A 15,810-nucleotide genomic window follows, 5' to 3' on the forward strand; every position below is an offset into this window, starting at 1 on the left:
TCATCAAATCAAACTTTATAATAAGGGTAATGCTATACATAGCCCGTAGGGCTATATATAAGCATTGAATTTACTCTTAAAAAATGTATAAAGTTAGGAATTCATGACAAAAACACGCGCAAATCGGTGTAATTAGTGTGTTTTTGTCATGATTTTCTAAATTTAAACAATTTTCAAGAGTAAATTAAATGCTTATATGTAGCCCTTAGGGCTATGTATAACATTTTCCTTATAATAATATTATTGTATCTCAATTATTTTTATTACCATATAATACAATGTTTTAATAATATAAAAAATATAGATTAAATATTTTTATTCTCGTTTGTTTGCAATTTGCATGCACACCACGCTTTCTCTCTCTTCTATAGTTCGTCTCCCTTACCCTCTCTTTGCTGTTACTCGCTTTCATTTCTTGGGTAATTCTTTGAATTCTCTCTCTTCTAAATTCATGAATAAACGATTATTAGATCTTTATTTTTATGATTTTTGTAATTTTGACGACCCAGATTTAGTTTAATCTCGTCAAATTTTTTAATTATTTTGAATTGGGTGATTATGATTGCTCAACTTTGACTCTACTTAAATGTCACTGTGAAGAGTTACTCCGATTTGTACGGTAAAGTTGATTAATTTCTTCAATTCTTCTGTTTTTAACGTTGACATGGTTGTTTTTCGATGATTTAAGTTAGTGGGTTCGTTCAATTTAATTTATCTGGGTTTTTTTGGGTTTTATTTGCATGAGATTTAATAGTGTAAAGTTGTTATTAATCTCAAGTTTTAATCTTTATTATTGCAGATTAATTGGTTGGTGTTTTGCTTGAGTTTTTGGGGTTTTAAAATTTAATGGGGTCAAGAATTTGCATGAACACGTCTTGTGGGGCGAATTCTACAGTCCAATGGAAGAAAGGCTGGGAATTGAAATCTGGTGAAATTGCCGATCTGTGTTTCAACTGCGGGTAGCCCCATTTTGCTAATCTTTAATTTGTTTAATTCATTGATTACTGCCGCTTTTTTGCATTGATTTGTATTGTTTTCAAGTAATTCAATTCATGCTTTCGTGTTGATTTCGTGTTTGTGTTCGTGTTCGGTTTGTGTCGTGTCGTGTTATTACTTTGTAATTCGGATTCTGGATAAATGGCTGCTGCTGTCCTTTGCATTTTGCATTTGAACAATTTGAATTTTGCTTGTTGATTTACGTTTGGAAACTTTTGGGTCTATCTTGTTGAGTGTTTGGCATTATCCAAATTTCGGGTTTTGTCTTATACATTCAGAAAGTATAGTTGATTTACTTGATTGTGGTTAGTGACAATGTTCATTAGTGTGGAAATTGGATGATTGCTACTGAGATGTGATGAACTGCTGATTGAGGATATTAGTTTTGTTAAAGCTATGTTAATAGTAGTAAATAAGGAGTGGAAGTGACTTTACAAATGAGTGGAATGATTGAATTAAGCACATGTTTGTGCCAAAGTAGTAAGGTGAGTAAGGAAAGAGGAAGATAAGGCATGCTTTGGAAAGTTTATTCCTTTATATACGTAAGAAGATCTCTTTCGTCCTTGAAAAAATAATTGAGCGCAACAAAAATGTTAATAGTTTGGTAAATCCTGTGCTGCTTTTCAATTGCCCCAAATAGATGATTGGTAAATTTTTTTAGCAGAAAAGGGATTTGTATCTGAAATTTCTGCATTTGTATACTGTATGATTAGTGTTGTCGCTATTATTCCGTGTCTTTTTGTTAACATATCTGGTTAAAATCACTTACCATTGTTGCATGGAAATTTGAATTCATCAGATTGTTTAGGTTCATTTGAGTTCAGATTTATGTGGGGTTCAGCTATCCAAAGTTTCTCCTACTGACTTGGTCGTTTGTTTTGGTTTCTTTAGTTCCAATTCACACGCAGGCTAACTTCCTCCTTTTAAGTTTTTGCTTATGTTGTGTTATTTCTCCTGGGGATTGGCCTGGAAATATGATTTGATTTGTATGCTGAACTGTTGACTATGGCATACTTAGTGTTCTAGGGTAAACCTTGACTTGTTTTTTTGATCTTGACGTGCATAACATGATATGAAGTACAGTACAAAATTTTGATTCTGTACTAAAAAAGTCACAATGTTGACTGTTAATATTTGATGTGTAGATCTTCCTACGAGAAATCAGTCTTCTGTGACACATTCCATCCAGAGGAAACTGGTTGGAGAGAATGTAGTTTGTGCAACAAGGTATTATCTGGTTTTGTTTTGACTTAGGTTTTCTTGCTGCAATGTATTGATATGGCTCTTTCTTGCTGCAATATATTGATATGGCTCTGTTTGGATTTCTTGCTACAGAGACTCCACTGTGGTTGCAGTGCTTCAACATCACTGATTGAGGTTCAAGATTTTGGAGGTATATGGTGTATTAGCTGTGCTAAGAGTGCTTGTTGTCCTCCGGTAAGATCACTTAAATCCTAACCGAAGATTCAAATGATCAACTTTGATTAATATTGTGCCTGGTAGAATAAGTACCAAAAGTTGTTTCTGATGCGAGCTGTATATTGTTCTAGTAAATGACGCTTTCAGCATCTCAGCCATGTGCCTACAATGTTATTGTGAAAAAGAAAATATTTCGGATATTTAAGTATTTTAGTAGAAGGTTAATGTACAAGCTAAACAGAATTATACCTTGATTGTTTTCTTTAGAGATTTGGCCTAGTTGTCTTAAAAAAGATTTATTAAATTGTCTGCACTTCATATTCGTTGCAAAGAAGCAAATGTTCGATGTATATCAGATCCTAGATCATGTATATTCTGAATTTTAATAGAAAGCTATTATTATTATTTATATGAGTGACTGAATGAAATTTTGTTCTTCTATGTCATGCAGATCAGGAAAGATAAGTTCTCTGGTGAAGCTCAATCTTCAGAGAAGTACAGTAATGCTAATGATCTGCAGAACAATAAGCCGGAAACTAATGCCATTAGTAATGGGAATCTTTTTAGTTTGGGCAATATCATCGATACTAATCTTCCTAGATTTTTGCCTCAATCCCCCCCTACTCTCACAAATGGACCTTTTGGGCAAATCAAACCAGAGGCCAAGAACTCCTCAATTGGAGTTGCTGGTTTGGGTTTTTCAAAATTTTCTCACTCACTTACTGGACCTACCCTTTGTGCTCCACCAAGTGAAGATAAACAAAACACAGGGGCCAAGGATGTGCAAGAATCACAAATGCCATCACTGAATATAAGCTTGCGTTCGCCTTCAGAAACCTCAAACTTTGGCCTTACTTTTTCTGGGGGAGTTGAAGAAGGAGACAATAGCAGATCATCCCTCTTTCACTCAGGGCAAAGGCCTAGGCAAATATTGCCCAAGCCTCCAAAGAACAACCTTGCTAAAGTTTCTGATGCAAATAAAAGCTCATTTTCTCCTATGCGAGTGGCAAGACCTCCTGCTGAAGGGCGTCTGCGGAACCAATTGCTTCCGCGTTACTGGCCTAGGATTACAGACCAAGAGTTGCAGAAGCTATCTGGAGAGTATCCATCATATTTTTGTCCTTCAATGTGTGCTTTCAAGTGTTTGTAAATTGTAATCAATTGTCTGCTTTCACTCATTGCTATGAGTTGTTTTTTTTTTCCCCTTTGACTTTATTTCTGTATTTCTTTTCTAGTCTTATTATTTTAGCCTAATTCTTCAATATTCACCTATCATGTGTATGTTGCTTATCTTAACTGCATCATCTTTTAGCTTGAACACTACAATAGTTCCGCTTTTTGAGAAGATTCTGAGTGCTAGTGATGCTAGTCGAATTGGCCGCTTGGTTCTTCCTAAAGCTTGTGCTGAAGTAAGCTTCCCATCATATTCCTTTACTTAATATGTTTAGATTTATTAATTAGCTATAATTTCTGCAGAGAGTTTCTTGGTTTAGAGTTCTTTCTTTATGCAGGCATATTTTCCTACCATTAATCAATCAGAAGGTCTGCCCTTGAAAATTCAGGACATCAAGGGGAATGAGTGGACATTTCAGTTTAGATTTTGGCCTAACAATAATAGTAGGATGTATGTTTTGGAAGGAGTAACCCCTTGCATACAGTCTATGCAATTACAAGCCGGCGATACTGGTATGTCTTGAGCCTACCTGTTGCTGGAATCTCTGTCACTTTGCTAAACGGAGTACTTGAGTTGTATACAGACTTTTGTGTTTTAATTTTTTTCTATTAAATCAACTGTTTGAGGGATAACTTTGTGCTAACCCATGTTATCTCATGTTCCTGTTTTCGTAAAGATAAATCAATGTTGAAGGCAAAAATTTAGTTGCAATGACAATGTCTTTGTTCTAGTCTTTAAGTAAAAGCTTTTAAACAGTGTAGGAGATTGAGGAAATTTGTTAGATACTCAGATGGATTGTGAGTTGCTTCGGGCATTTAATCAACTCATCCTTTTTAATGATTTAACATAGTCTAGTTAGATGGTGATCTGATGATCCTACCACGTACAGTACTAATAGTGGGTCAAAAAATTGAAAAAGAATTGCTGAAGTGTGAAAATCAAATTGGTAGTTGGAGGATTTGATACCCCAAAGTAGAGGAAAAGTAGCGTTTAAATTTGCTGGATAGTGTTCAAATTAACTTGGCCAGCATTAAGCTATTAAAAGGTAAAAAACAAGGCTTTACTGTAACTCTTGGAAGCCTTCCTCTTACACATCAATCCTCAATTGAACTCAGAACCGTACTTAAGTGATACCTATAGGTTTCACTCCTTTGTTTGCATGAAACATACAGAAAAAAAGGTTTTGAAAACTCAGAACTCATTCCTTGTCTATGGGATTTTTCATTGTTTTCATGTTGAATCATAAACGTGGAGAAAACCAGGTGTGAAACTGTACTGACTCATGCAGTTCCAGCTTTTGCTCACCCTTTCCACTGCTGGATTGATCATTCCCCTTCTGTTTCCATTCTCTTATCCATATTGCCCCTCTTACTTTCCACTCCCCTTGCTTCCTCCTTCCTGACCCTCTCAATTTGTCTTCCTAAATCCAAATAATTCAACAGACCATTGTTTATGTTGCCCTTTTGATAGTCAGATTTTTTCTTAAGTTGAAGTTTTGACTAATAGAGTGTTTTATGTGAAGTAGGCAACTCTTACTTGGATATCAATCCTCAACCAAATGGTTATTTGACCATGGGTTGTCCTTGCATGTGGATGATGTGGAGGAAGATTGAGAAGGCTGATGGGTCTAGAAATTGTAGCCACAGATCGAGGAAAGAGAGATAGAGAAGTAGATGGGGGGCTTGAGTGAGGAGGAAGAGTAAGGGTAGATAGGATGTCATTGGCCTTTCAAAGTTAATTAAGATTAGTGGAAGGAGAGAGCTAGAATGAAAGGTACTGAAGGTTTTCATCCACGGAAAGGAAATGGGGGAAGGACCGACTTTATTTAATTTTTTAGCCAAGCAACTTATTGAAGCTTTCTAACTTCTAAGCAACCAATTAATTAAATGTTATCAAAATTAAAACAGGCATGATTTCTCACACTTAATTACCACTTTTTGAGGGTACTGTTATTCATTCTATTAGTGAGATGGAAGGAGGAGGAGGGGGAAAGAGAAAGGATAAGCTTATTTGTTTTATTAAAGGAGTCAGTAGTATGGTGAATTTTAAAGCTCTCTTCGTTTTCAACAATTTCAATACCCGCTTTCCACTGTCCAACCGTCAATTATTTTATTTCCATATATATATTGATAAAAGTGGTAAACTGTTAAAGTTTCAAACACAATATTAGTCAAAGTTGAAAAATTTTGACCACCAACGGGCAAGTGCTGTTAAAACGGAGGGATTATGATTTATTAGAGTGACTCCTCGATTACATCTTAGCTTTTGTTTCTTAGCATTTTGACACATTTTTATTATCCCATGCTGGTCTGAAAGTGTGAAGTTCATTCTGTGCTTTGTGAATTACTATGGGTATTCATGGATTAGTATGGATTTTTGAGTATTCTATTTCTTTGAGCTCTGTTGTTTGTCTTCCACCAGATAACTGTCTAACTCTGATTTTGATTTCTTCTGTGTAGTTACGTTTAGCAGGATTGATCCTGGAGGCAAACTTGTCATTGGATATCGTAAAGCATCAAACACTCTTGAAGTACAGGTATTTCATTCAGAATTCTGTCAAACTTTTTGTGCCTAGTTTTAATCACGGTGTCAGCTTATAATTTGTTCAAATACCAGGATACCCAAACATCATCAGCAAATCCGAATGGTGTTGCTCCTGGAGAAAGTTGCTACCCTGATGTAGCTGACAGCCTGTCTGCTAGAAATGACCGTAGTGGCCTGCAATCGATGGGTGGTGCCAAAGATAATCAACCAAGTGTATTGCCTGAACTGTCAAATCTGGTGAGTGGGAACACTTCTTGGGGCAAGAGTGAGAAGCTGAAGAATAAGGTGAAAGAGGATGTGTTGGAGCAACCTAAACCATCTGACAAGAAAAAAATGCGAAACATTGGTTCCAAAAGCAAGAGGTTGCTAATAAATAATGAGGAAGCTATGGAGATTAGAGTTACATGGGACCAGGCACAGGACCTGCTTCGTCCACCACCAAATGCCAACCCAACCGTTGTCATAGTTGATGATTTTGAATTTGAAGAATATAGTGTAAGTTGATACAAGTATATTAGGTTATTCTAAAATTCGGAAAAACAAATTTCTTGTCTTTGTCTCATCATTATACTTGTCGTGTAACAGAGAAGCTTGTCCTTTTTACAATTTAAAAATCTCTCCCCCGCTTTTGTTTACTCTGGAATATTCAGCATGCTTAGTATTTTCTTATAAAAACCCTGGGCATATGCATTTTCTTTGTTTTTCATTTTTTCCCCTTTTTTTCTTGGAAGAGAAAAAGAGGGGGTTTGGGGGGGGGGGGGTGGGTGTGTTATAGGATCATGCAAAATGTGCCCAAATTCCTTTTGTTTTTACACCAAGTACTTTTGTAATATGGAAAAATTAACATAATGCTCCTGTCTTTGTCCCAATAATAAGCATGGGTCAACATTACCTTATAGTTCAGGGTTACATGCTGATTCATTTTTTTTATTTATTTATAGATGCATAATTGTGATTATCATTATTATTTTGTGTGACTTAGGAGCCCCCTGTTTTTGGAAAGAAGACATACTTTGCCACTCGACGTTCGGGGTGAGTATTATTCTGATATTTTAATCAAAAAAATTAATTCTGATAATAATTTCTGTATGTCCATTTGTGATAATGTTATGCTGCCCTGCTGAGTGTTCTAACAGACCCAATATTTTATCTTTGTTTAGACTGAAATATCAAAACATTGTAATCTGATTTAATTTGGGTTACACACATCATCTACATCACCCCAATGCCAGTAAAGGAGCTCCGGTGCTAGGTGGGGTAGGAAGATGGGATATATGCAGCCTTTCCCTATGATAAGACTCACAAGAGAGTTAGTTTCCAATTGACCCTCAATCTGCTGTGCAAAAACAATTTCTTGCTTAATTCACAGAAATTGAAAGCGCGGGAAATTGAGCAAGCCATTTTATTCATGAATATGAGTATATGACAGTATGTGCTATATCGCAGAACTCTCATAGAGAGGAATTTCTAGTATGCTTACCTTTTCAGACTCTAGAAATTCGGATGCTACCAAAAACACATGCCTCATTACTTATTTGCTTATGTATATTGTTGATGTTTTCTTTACTTGAGCCAAAGCATTCTCAAGTGTGAAACTCATTTTCCTTATTTTGTTTGTAATTATTCCCGAGATTGTCCACCTTACTGCTCCCCCTGCTCTCATTATAATGTCCATCAAGGGTCAAGGATTAATGCTCCGCTTTATAACATGAGTTCACTTGGGACATAATATCATTCATATTTTATAATTATTGAGTTTTGAAGATACACAATCTCCTTTGGTTCATAATGATTAAAATTTTCTTTATTCAGGTCGCAAGAACAATGGGCTCAATGTGATAATTGTTCAAAGTGGAGGAAGCTTCCCACAGAGGCTTACCTGCCATCAAGATGGACATGCTCAGAGAATTTCTGGGACTCTACCAGGTTTATGATATACGTAGTACATTGTATTCAGTTTATCATTAGATTTGATGGATATTGATGAAACGTTGTGCTTACTCTCATTTTCATTTTTATTTGCTCTTAGGGCTTTGTGTACATCACCAGAAGAGACATATCCAAAAGAACTTGATAATCTTATCAAAGGAAGTAAAGGTTTGTCAGAGAGTTTCTTTCTATTTTCAGATTATTCCTTATTTCTCCGTGATATGCCTTTCTACTCACCCTGTGTAAAGATCCTATGGATAAGATGGCATTACTGAAAGATTTGCAAAGACATTTGCTAAATAATCCTCCGGGTTGAATTTTGAAGCACACATCATACATGTACACATCACACATGCACACTTAGTGTGAGAAGGAGAGGGGAGGGAAGGGTTTGCATGGTTTCCCTATCTTGGATGGAATGGAAGGTTAAATATTTTAACTACACTGCATTACCTAAGTTGATCTTTGACATGCTTTGGTTGGTTTCCCTTTAGTTTTTTCAAGTTATATCTTGAGTTTTGGGCCTTTTGAGTTTTGTCCTAATATGCGTTGAACTCCTCAATGGTTCATATTACCTACTGGGTGAACACAATTTCTATTTACTTGAGGTTTCTAAGATTTTAATGTCCTATTTGGTAAAACAATTTCATTGTGTTTCCTTCGTTCAACCTTCTAAAACTGAAAATGCTAAGTAGTAGGCGGCTTGCTCACTTGCGTGAGGGTATAGGACACCAGTATATGCAGTGTCTGTGGACTTTGAAAGATTGCCTAATAGATGAAACTTCTGAGGATTAGTGGACATTAATGTCTTATGCTTTGAAATACTCACAAGAACTTTGCCATGTGACTTATTTTCTTATAAGTTATCCAATATATTACTGCTCCATACCCTCGTGGTTAAAAGCAGGGTGCCAGGTTAACTGACTGAGTATGTGACACTTTTCTTTCCTTTTTCAGAATCCAGGAAGCGAAAAGCTGCAGAAAGCCCTGAGCAAAGATGCGAGCCTTCTGGCCTGGATGCTCTGGCTACTGCTGCCACCCTAGGGGACAATGACGAGCCATCTGCTGGAGCCACTACGAGGCATCCTCGACACCGTCCTGGATGTACTTGCATTGTGTGCATTCAACCCCCAAGTGGAAAAGGCAAGCACAAGCCTTCATGTGTATGCAATGTCTGCTTGACTGTGAAACGCCGGTTTAAAACACTGATGATGCGCAAGAAGAAGCGCCAATGTGAACGGGAAGCTGAAATGGCACAACAAAAGAGCAATGAACTGCAAGTTAAAGGACCTCAACTTCCAAAGAAAGCTGCTGCAAATGATGTAATGCTGAATAAAGATAATTTGGAGAATGAAGTTAGTCAGGAAAAAAGTCAAGAAAGAATGCAGCTAGATGAAGGCGAGAACAGTAGCAAGGGTCACATAGATTTGAATTGCCACCCTATCCGCGAGGAAGATTCAACAGCAGATGCTCATCCAAGTGCGGGCATTATGGCTCTTGCTCAAGCAGCTAGTGCTCCTTCTGATATGTACATGGAGCCAAATGGGCTTGCAAATCTTCTGGGTAAGCAGCCGATGGACACTGATTCTTGTTTGCTGCTAAAAACCTGTGATTATGTTGACAAATGTTTGTCAACTAAGGAGGAACATCACCCGTCAGTTGTGAAGGAGCAGGAGCAATGCAAGGCAGATGGTGTGGGTTCTTCCAAGTAGCATGATTTAGATTAGCAAAGCAATCTCATCTTCTCAACCCTCAGCTAGCTACTTCTGCTTCAGTCCTGACTCAACATTTGGTTTGTAAATTCATAGGCTTCTGGTTCTTACAAGGTGGCGTACACCTTTAGTTTCTTAGTTGAGTCTTTATTTCAACAACATGAACTACAATTACATAAAGAGTTAGTTAAGTCATAGCTTTCGAGTCTTTTTTTTTTTTTTTTTTTTTGGCATGAGTTGGAAATTTGGAAGAGACATTTCTTTACTCAAAGAGGTCAATACTGCAAGTTTTATGAGCCATCTTTGGCCTCTGTGTGTAGTATCTGTCATTCTGTATTCCAACATTGTACTGTATTATATAGGAATGCTGATGCAGAATGTCTCAAGTGTTTCTCAATTGTAAGGAACAATCATAAATCATGATTTAGCAGAAAATTTTAATTTCGTCGACCATACTAATATGCAACCCCTGCAATTTCCTTTGTCTCATGCAGTGTAAATCATCAATTTGTTATATTGATGATAAGCTCTGAATTTAATGATTTGTTTCAATAGGTTATTTTTGTGAGTTTCTACTAAAAATAAAAATGAAAGTTTCTTAAATGATTGCTTATTGCTCAATGATAGAGGAGGTAAGGCTTTGGATTCGATCGCGGAATTACTAATTCAATGATTTCTCAAAACAGTTCTTAGATAAGTTAACCTCAAAAACCATTGGAAGTGGATTATTATGTAAATACAATAGTCACAATACTGTACTTTTTTTTTTAAAGGCATGTAAATATAATACTTATTCTAATTAAAATATCTTCAATGTACAAGAATTGTATTTGCATAAAACGATATACATTATATTTACATGTTTTATTTATTTAAGATATTGTATATCATAAAATGACATTAATATTCTTGTGTTCTATCAGTGCTAATTTCACAATCTATTCAATATCGTGTTGCAACTAAAAAAGAGAGAGAACAGGTACGTGCAAAATCCAAAACTTATGGATGAGAGATGGCGACCCTTGTAAATCAATGATCACTTCATAATGCGTGGCCGGTGGACTTAATGACTTAAACTTATCCATCCAACCAACATCTAGCTCTAGTTTTACCTTTACTACAACAATCAACTCTCTCTCTTTCAACTTGCAATTAATTACCACAGTAAAAAAAAATTAAAAAAATCCCTAAAAAATTACTAACCCATAATCATTGGATTACTTCGTTAGTGTGAGAGGTGTGTTTTTTTCAGCTTATTTTCAGTTCAGTTCATATTAGTTCTTAATTTCCTTCTCCTATAAAATATTCAATTCAATTCAATTAGTTCAGTCAATCAGAACAGGCCCGTAGTCACATAATGTGGTAAGCCGTGGACAAAATTGGATTAACCAATCCATAAATATAGACAAACAAAATCAATGAATGAATGAATAGTATATTTTGGTGTAATATTAGTGGTAATTAAGTCTGCGCGTCCCTCAAATCTCTCTCTCCCGCTCTCTTCTCCGTCCTTTTCTCTCTCTCTTTCTCTCTCTCTCTCTCTCTCTCATCAAGTTTCTCTCTCCTAAAATCGATTCTATCTCTATCCAATTTCCATGGCAATGAAACCAGATCCATCAACCTCCATTCCAAATCCCGACATTAATGCCAAACCTCTTACCTCCAATGGCATTCCCAATCCCAATCCCAATCCCAATCCCAACCCCAATCCTTTCAGAGGGCCCCACCATCGGCGCGCTCACTCCGAGCTCAGTTTCCGAATAACCGACGACATGGATCTCTCCTCGGATCCCTTCACCGGATCCTCCACCGAAGAGATCGGATCCGAGGACGACCTCTTCACCACCTACATTGACGTCGACAAGCTCGGTTCCGCTTCCGGATCTGCTTCTCTTCCTTCCGACGACTTCCAACCCAATCCCACCGCCGCCGATAACAACAACAACAATCGTCCTCGTCATCGGTATAGTAACTCCGTCGATGCCACGTCATCTGCTAGCTTTGGTGAGATCATGGATGCTAAGAAAGCTATGCCTCCTGATAAACTTGCTGAGCTTTGGGCCATTGACCCTAAACGTGCTAAAAGGTTTCCATTTTTCCCTCTTTTTTTTTTTTTTAATTGATTTGTAGTAGCATAGTATAGTATAGATCATTATAACTTTTTTTAAAAAAATTTGAGCAATGATGTAGACTTTACTAGTTTAACTTGGTTACATACCCAATTATATAAAGGATTAAAGGGATTGCATGATTCTTTGATGTTGACTGATTTTTATCTTTTTTGGGTCATTCTAGATCTTTTGTAATGTGAATTATGTAATGTGGCTTTATTGTATAATTGTATCTAATTAATTCATTGTTAAAAGGCTTTGCTTTTGATATATTAAGTTTTTTTTGGATTTAAGATGGAAATCATACCAGATTCACCTTGTTACATTGTCTTTGATTTAAACAGATCATCGAAAATTAATTGTAATAGGTAAAATTTGGAGTTATCAGCTTAATTCAATTAGTTAAAGTTAGTTTTAAACTTTGTAAAAATCGGTTGAGAGGAGTAAAATTGAGTTGAAGAGAGTAAGACCTTTATCGTGGCCATTTGTATGTTCGTGGCATGCTTTGTATCTTGTTTACTTTTCCGATTGGCCACGATACAAAGCATGCCACGAACATACTCCAATGCCAATGTCACATACTCACATTCCAATGCAATGGTTTTTTAGTGACATAATAATCAATGGTTTTGGAGCGATCACTGTTGCATTGTATTGCAAAGTAATGAGATGAGACCTTAGTGTTTCATGGGATTTTAACTGGTTGTTTTGGCTTTTTTTTTTTTTGTTGGTTGTTTAATATATCCAATCATTACCTATATGCTGCCTTTAGAGTATGTTTGCTTTATAATCATATTACTTTTGGAAAATTAGGGCCCTTAATTGGTGGTTATTATGTTGCATTCTTTATTTAGTGTACTTGTGCCTCACAATGATTTACTTGTTGCTGCAGGATTTTGGCAAATCGGCAGTCTGCTGCACGTTCTAAAGAGAGGAAAGCTCGATACATATTGGAGTTGGAGCGAAAAGTACAGACTCTTCAAACTGAAGCAACCACTCTTTCTGCACAGCTTACCCTGTATCAGGTAATTTTGCTGATCTCACACCATCAGTAACTTCAAAGATCTGCTCTTTGATTTAGATTCACCTGTTTTTTAACTTTCGAATTTAGATAAAGGTTTTAGAATTCTGGAAAGTAAAGGCACTTTTAGGATTCCCCTTTTTCCCTTGTGTGAACTTGTTGTGCTTACGTTTCTATGAATTTATTGTTCAGAGGGACACAACTGGTTTGACATCTGAAAACACAGAACTCAAGCTTCGGTTACAAGCCATGGAACAACAAGCTCAGTTGCGAGATGGTGAGTCTCATGCCCTGTACAACATTAAACATGGATGGGATCAAAATCTAGGTTTGAACAGTTGATTTAGTTCGGAACTTTTGCTGCTAATATACAAATTTAGGTTTTCAACTATCAAAATATCTTGATTCCCTTGTTGCAAGTCAAAAACAATGAACTTTGCTCGACAGGTCTCTTCTTTTTGAATTTTTGTTGGGGTATAGATCTTTAAAATCTGCACTTGTCTGTTTATTTTTCAGCACTCAATGAAGCATTAAAGCAGGAAGTGGAGAGGCTCAGAATGGCCACAGGCGAAATGATGGGTCCTTCAGAATCATTTAACTTAGGGATGCCTAGCATGCAATACAATCCTTCTCCCTTTTACTCGCTACCTCAGCAACATGTCTCTCAAGGCCAACATAGTATGCAAATGCCATCATTTCATCAATCTCAGGGAAATAATATTAACATGCACCATATGCATTCATCCAATTCCCAAAATCCTTCAGAATTTATGCCGAATGATCCCCTGGGAAGATTACAAGGGCTTGACATTGGCAGCAGAGGAACACCCGCTGTGAAATCTGAAGGTGCCTCGATGTCTGCCAGTGAAAGTAGCACAACATTTTGACGTGCGCTCAAGTTGCTGACTAGCTGACTTCTTCAGAAAGTGTGTGTTTGGTAGATTGTCTATAAACTGACATCATTCAATTAGATAAGGTACTATTGATTTGTTCCATTATTTATTCTATTCGTATCCTTTTCTCTGGGATCACGTCTATTTAAATTGGTCTCAAGGATGATCCTCAAAGAGGGGATCGTTGTAGGTTACTGAGTTGCTTCATCTTTCTCCCGATTTTTTTAGTTCTGCTGTGAAATGTTGTAGCATGTGCGACTGAAAGGTCATTCGGCATGCCAGGAAAGGCTTCTGTATTTTTTTTTTTTTTTTGTTGTAACTTTTTTGTGTACTCAAAACCTGTATTATTCTTCTCAATCCAATTTTTTTTATTGTAGCTTTCTTACACACTTGTTAATGATGAAACTAATTTGAAAGGTGGGCAATCATGGTTGTTAGGCTAGGGCCCAATATGTTGGGATCAAGTTTTATCCTATGATGACTCGCGCTATTTACTGTTAGCACTTCAGCATGCCAATGGCACCTCAGCTGCATGGCTGCTACTATTGCAGCATCATCATTAGCCTTTTGAATTTTTGGGTGGAGGCAAGATGAGCATCTAAACAAGGTCAATAGCGTAAATTTGCTACTCTCTGTTCATATGCATCATATAGGTTGATATAAAAGGAACACCAAAAAGGAGAAAAGTAAAATATAAATGATGATAAGAAACTATAGGTTAAGGGCCTGTTCTCTTACGTTGAAATTCAGTTCAGTTCAGTTGAGTTCAGCTCAGCTCAGTTCAGTTCAGCTCCTAATTTCCTTCTCTTATAAAATATTCATTTCAGTTCAGTTCAGATCAGTTCAGCTCCTAATTTCCTTCTCTTATAAAATATTCAGTTCAGTTCAATTCAGCTAAGTTCAGTTCAGCTGAGTTCAGTCAATGAGAACAGGCCCTAAGAGGACTATGTTTTTCAAAAATCAAAAGTACACTCATGAGGACTTAAGAGAACAATGAATGTTGTGTGCATGTGAGAGTATTTACACTCGTGAGGAGAACTAATTAGGAGATGTATCCTCACGTGGGGAATTTATGAGATTAGGAAAATTGGATTTTCTCATTAAATCAACTCATGTGCTATTGTCAATATAATTCGTGACGCGTGGTTATTGCTCTAATAAATCAAACAACAACTATTTTTTGTGACGTTTTAATTTTTCACTTATTTTTAAAGAAAGTATTGTACTCCGTATAAAATATCTTATGCATAGAATTACCAATATTCATTATGATTACATATTCATAAATAGTCATCTATTTTTATATACATTAACATATTTTTAATATTTTTCTAATACTAAGGGGCTAAGGGCACATTGATTAATAATGTCATCAACAATGCTTTGTGAGCACCAAAAAAAAAGAAAAAAAAAATGCTTTGTAATAAAGTATCACAAATTGCATCTAATTTTTTTTTTTTTTTTTTTTTTTTTTGACATTTATGTAATCTAAAGTATAGATTAATTGTCGCTAGGTTATTTATTTATTAATTTATTTTTATACAAAGTAAGATTTTATGAGATATAGTATATAAAACTTGAAACATTGGTAAAAGTATTACATATATATATTAGAGGTTATGGGTTCAAATCTTGTCGAAAACATTTTTTTTTTAAAAAAAAAACAACAAATAATGCATGGAGTAGTTAAATAATAGTACATTCGTTTCTCAATTAATGCATTTCTTTTCTTTTTGGGACATTTCACAGTAGGTGCGTCTATTTTTTTTTTTAATTACTAAAAACTAGTTTTTCGCTAGGGTAATGCCTCGGGTCATTATATGGATATTGGAAATGGGTATTTATGATAAAATTTACACAAACTTTTATATGTGGCTGGTCACACCGTATGTCCAACTACTATTAAGGGGTACTTTGTTAGTGTTAAAGGGGTTACTTGACAAGGGGAACTCGGTCAGTTAGGGGTTACTAAGTCGGTTATGAGTTACCCGGTTAGTCAGGGTTTACTCAG

General features: G+C 36.1%; 2 protein-coding genes across 3 annotated transcripts; both read left to right on the forward strand.

Annotated features, from left to right (window-relative positions):
- Positions 1–334: 334 nt before the first annotated feature.
- LOC145616515 (B3 domain-containing transcription repressor VAL1-like) lies at positions 335–10,209 on the forward strand. 2 transcript variants are annotated; one of them, XM_081671253.1, is made up of 13 exons: positions 335–419; positions 800–959; positions 2,142–2,223; positions 2,332–2,433; positions 2,867–3,516; positions 3,728–3,824; positions 3,927–4,101; positions 6,049–6,125; positions 6,206–6,628; positions 7,116–7,165; positions 7,946–8,059; positions 8,163–8,230; positions 9,020–10,209. In XM_081671253.1, exons 2-13 carry the CDS (start codon positions 847–849, stop codon positions 9,772–9,774), a joined length of 2,706 nt encoding a protein of 901 aa, XP_081527379.1. In that variant the 5' UTR covers positions 335–419; positions 800–846; the 3' UTR covers positions 9,775–10,209. The 2 variants fall into 2 exon arrangements, with proteins under 2 accessions (XP_081527379.1, XP_081527380.1); XM_081671254.1 differs by having other exon boundaries at positions 352–619.
- Positions 10,210–11,230: 1,021 nt separating this feature from the next.
- LOC145617681 (transcription factor RF2b-like) lies at positions 11,231–14,175 on the forward strand. Its single transcript, XM_081672415.1, has 4 exons — positions 11,231–11,860; positions 12,778–12,910; positions 13,099–13,183; positions 13,423–14,175. The coding sequence occupies exons 1-4, from the start codon at positions 11,370–11,372 to the stop codon at positions 13,791–13,793; spliced, it is 1,080 nt and encodes a 359-aa protein (XP_081528541.1). The 5' UTR covers positions 11,231–11,369; the 3' UTR covers positions 13,794–14,175.
- The last annotated feature ends 1,635 nt before the right edge of the window (positions 14,176–15,810 follow it).

This window comes from Chenopodium album, chromosome 26 (genome assembly GCF_948465745.1).
Source record: "Chenopodium album chromosome 26, dcCheAlbu1.1, whole genome shotgun sequence".
Lineage (NCBI taxonomy): Eukaryota > Viridiplantae > Streptophyta > Magnoliopsida > Caryophyllales > Amaranthaceae > Chenopodium > Chenopodium album.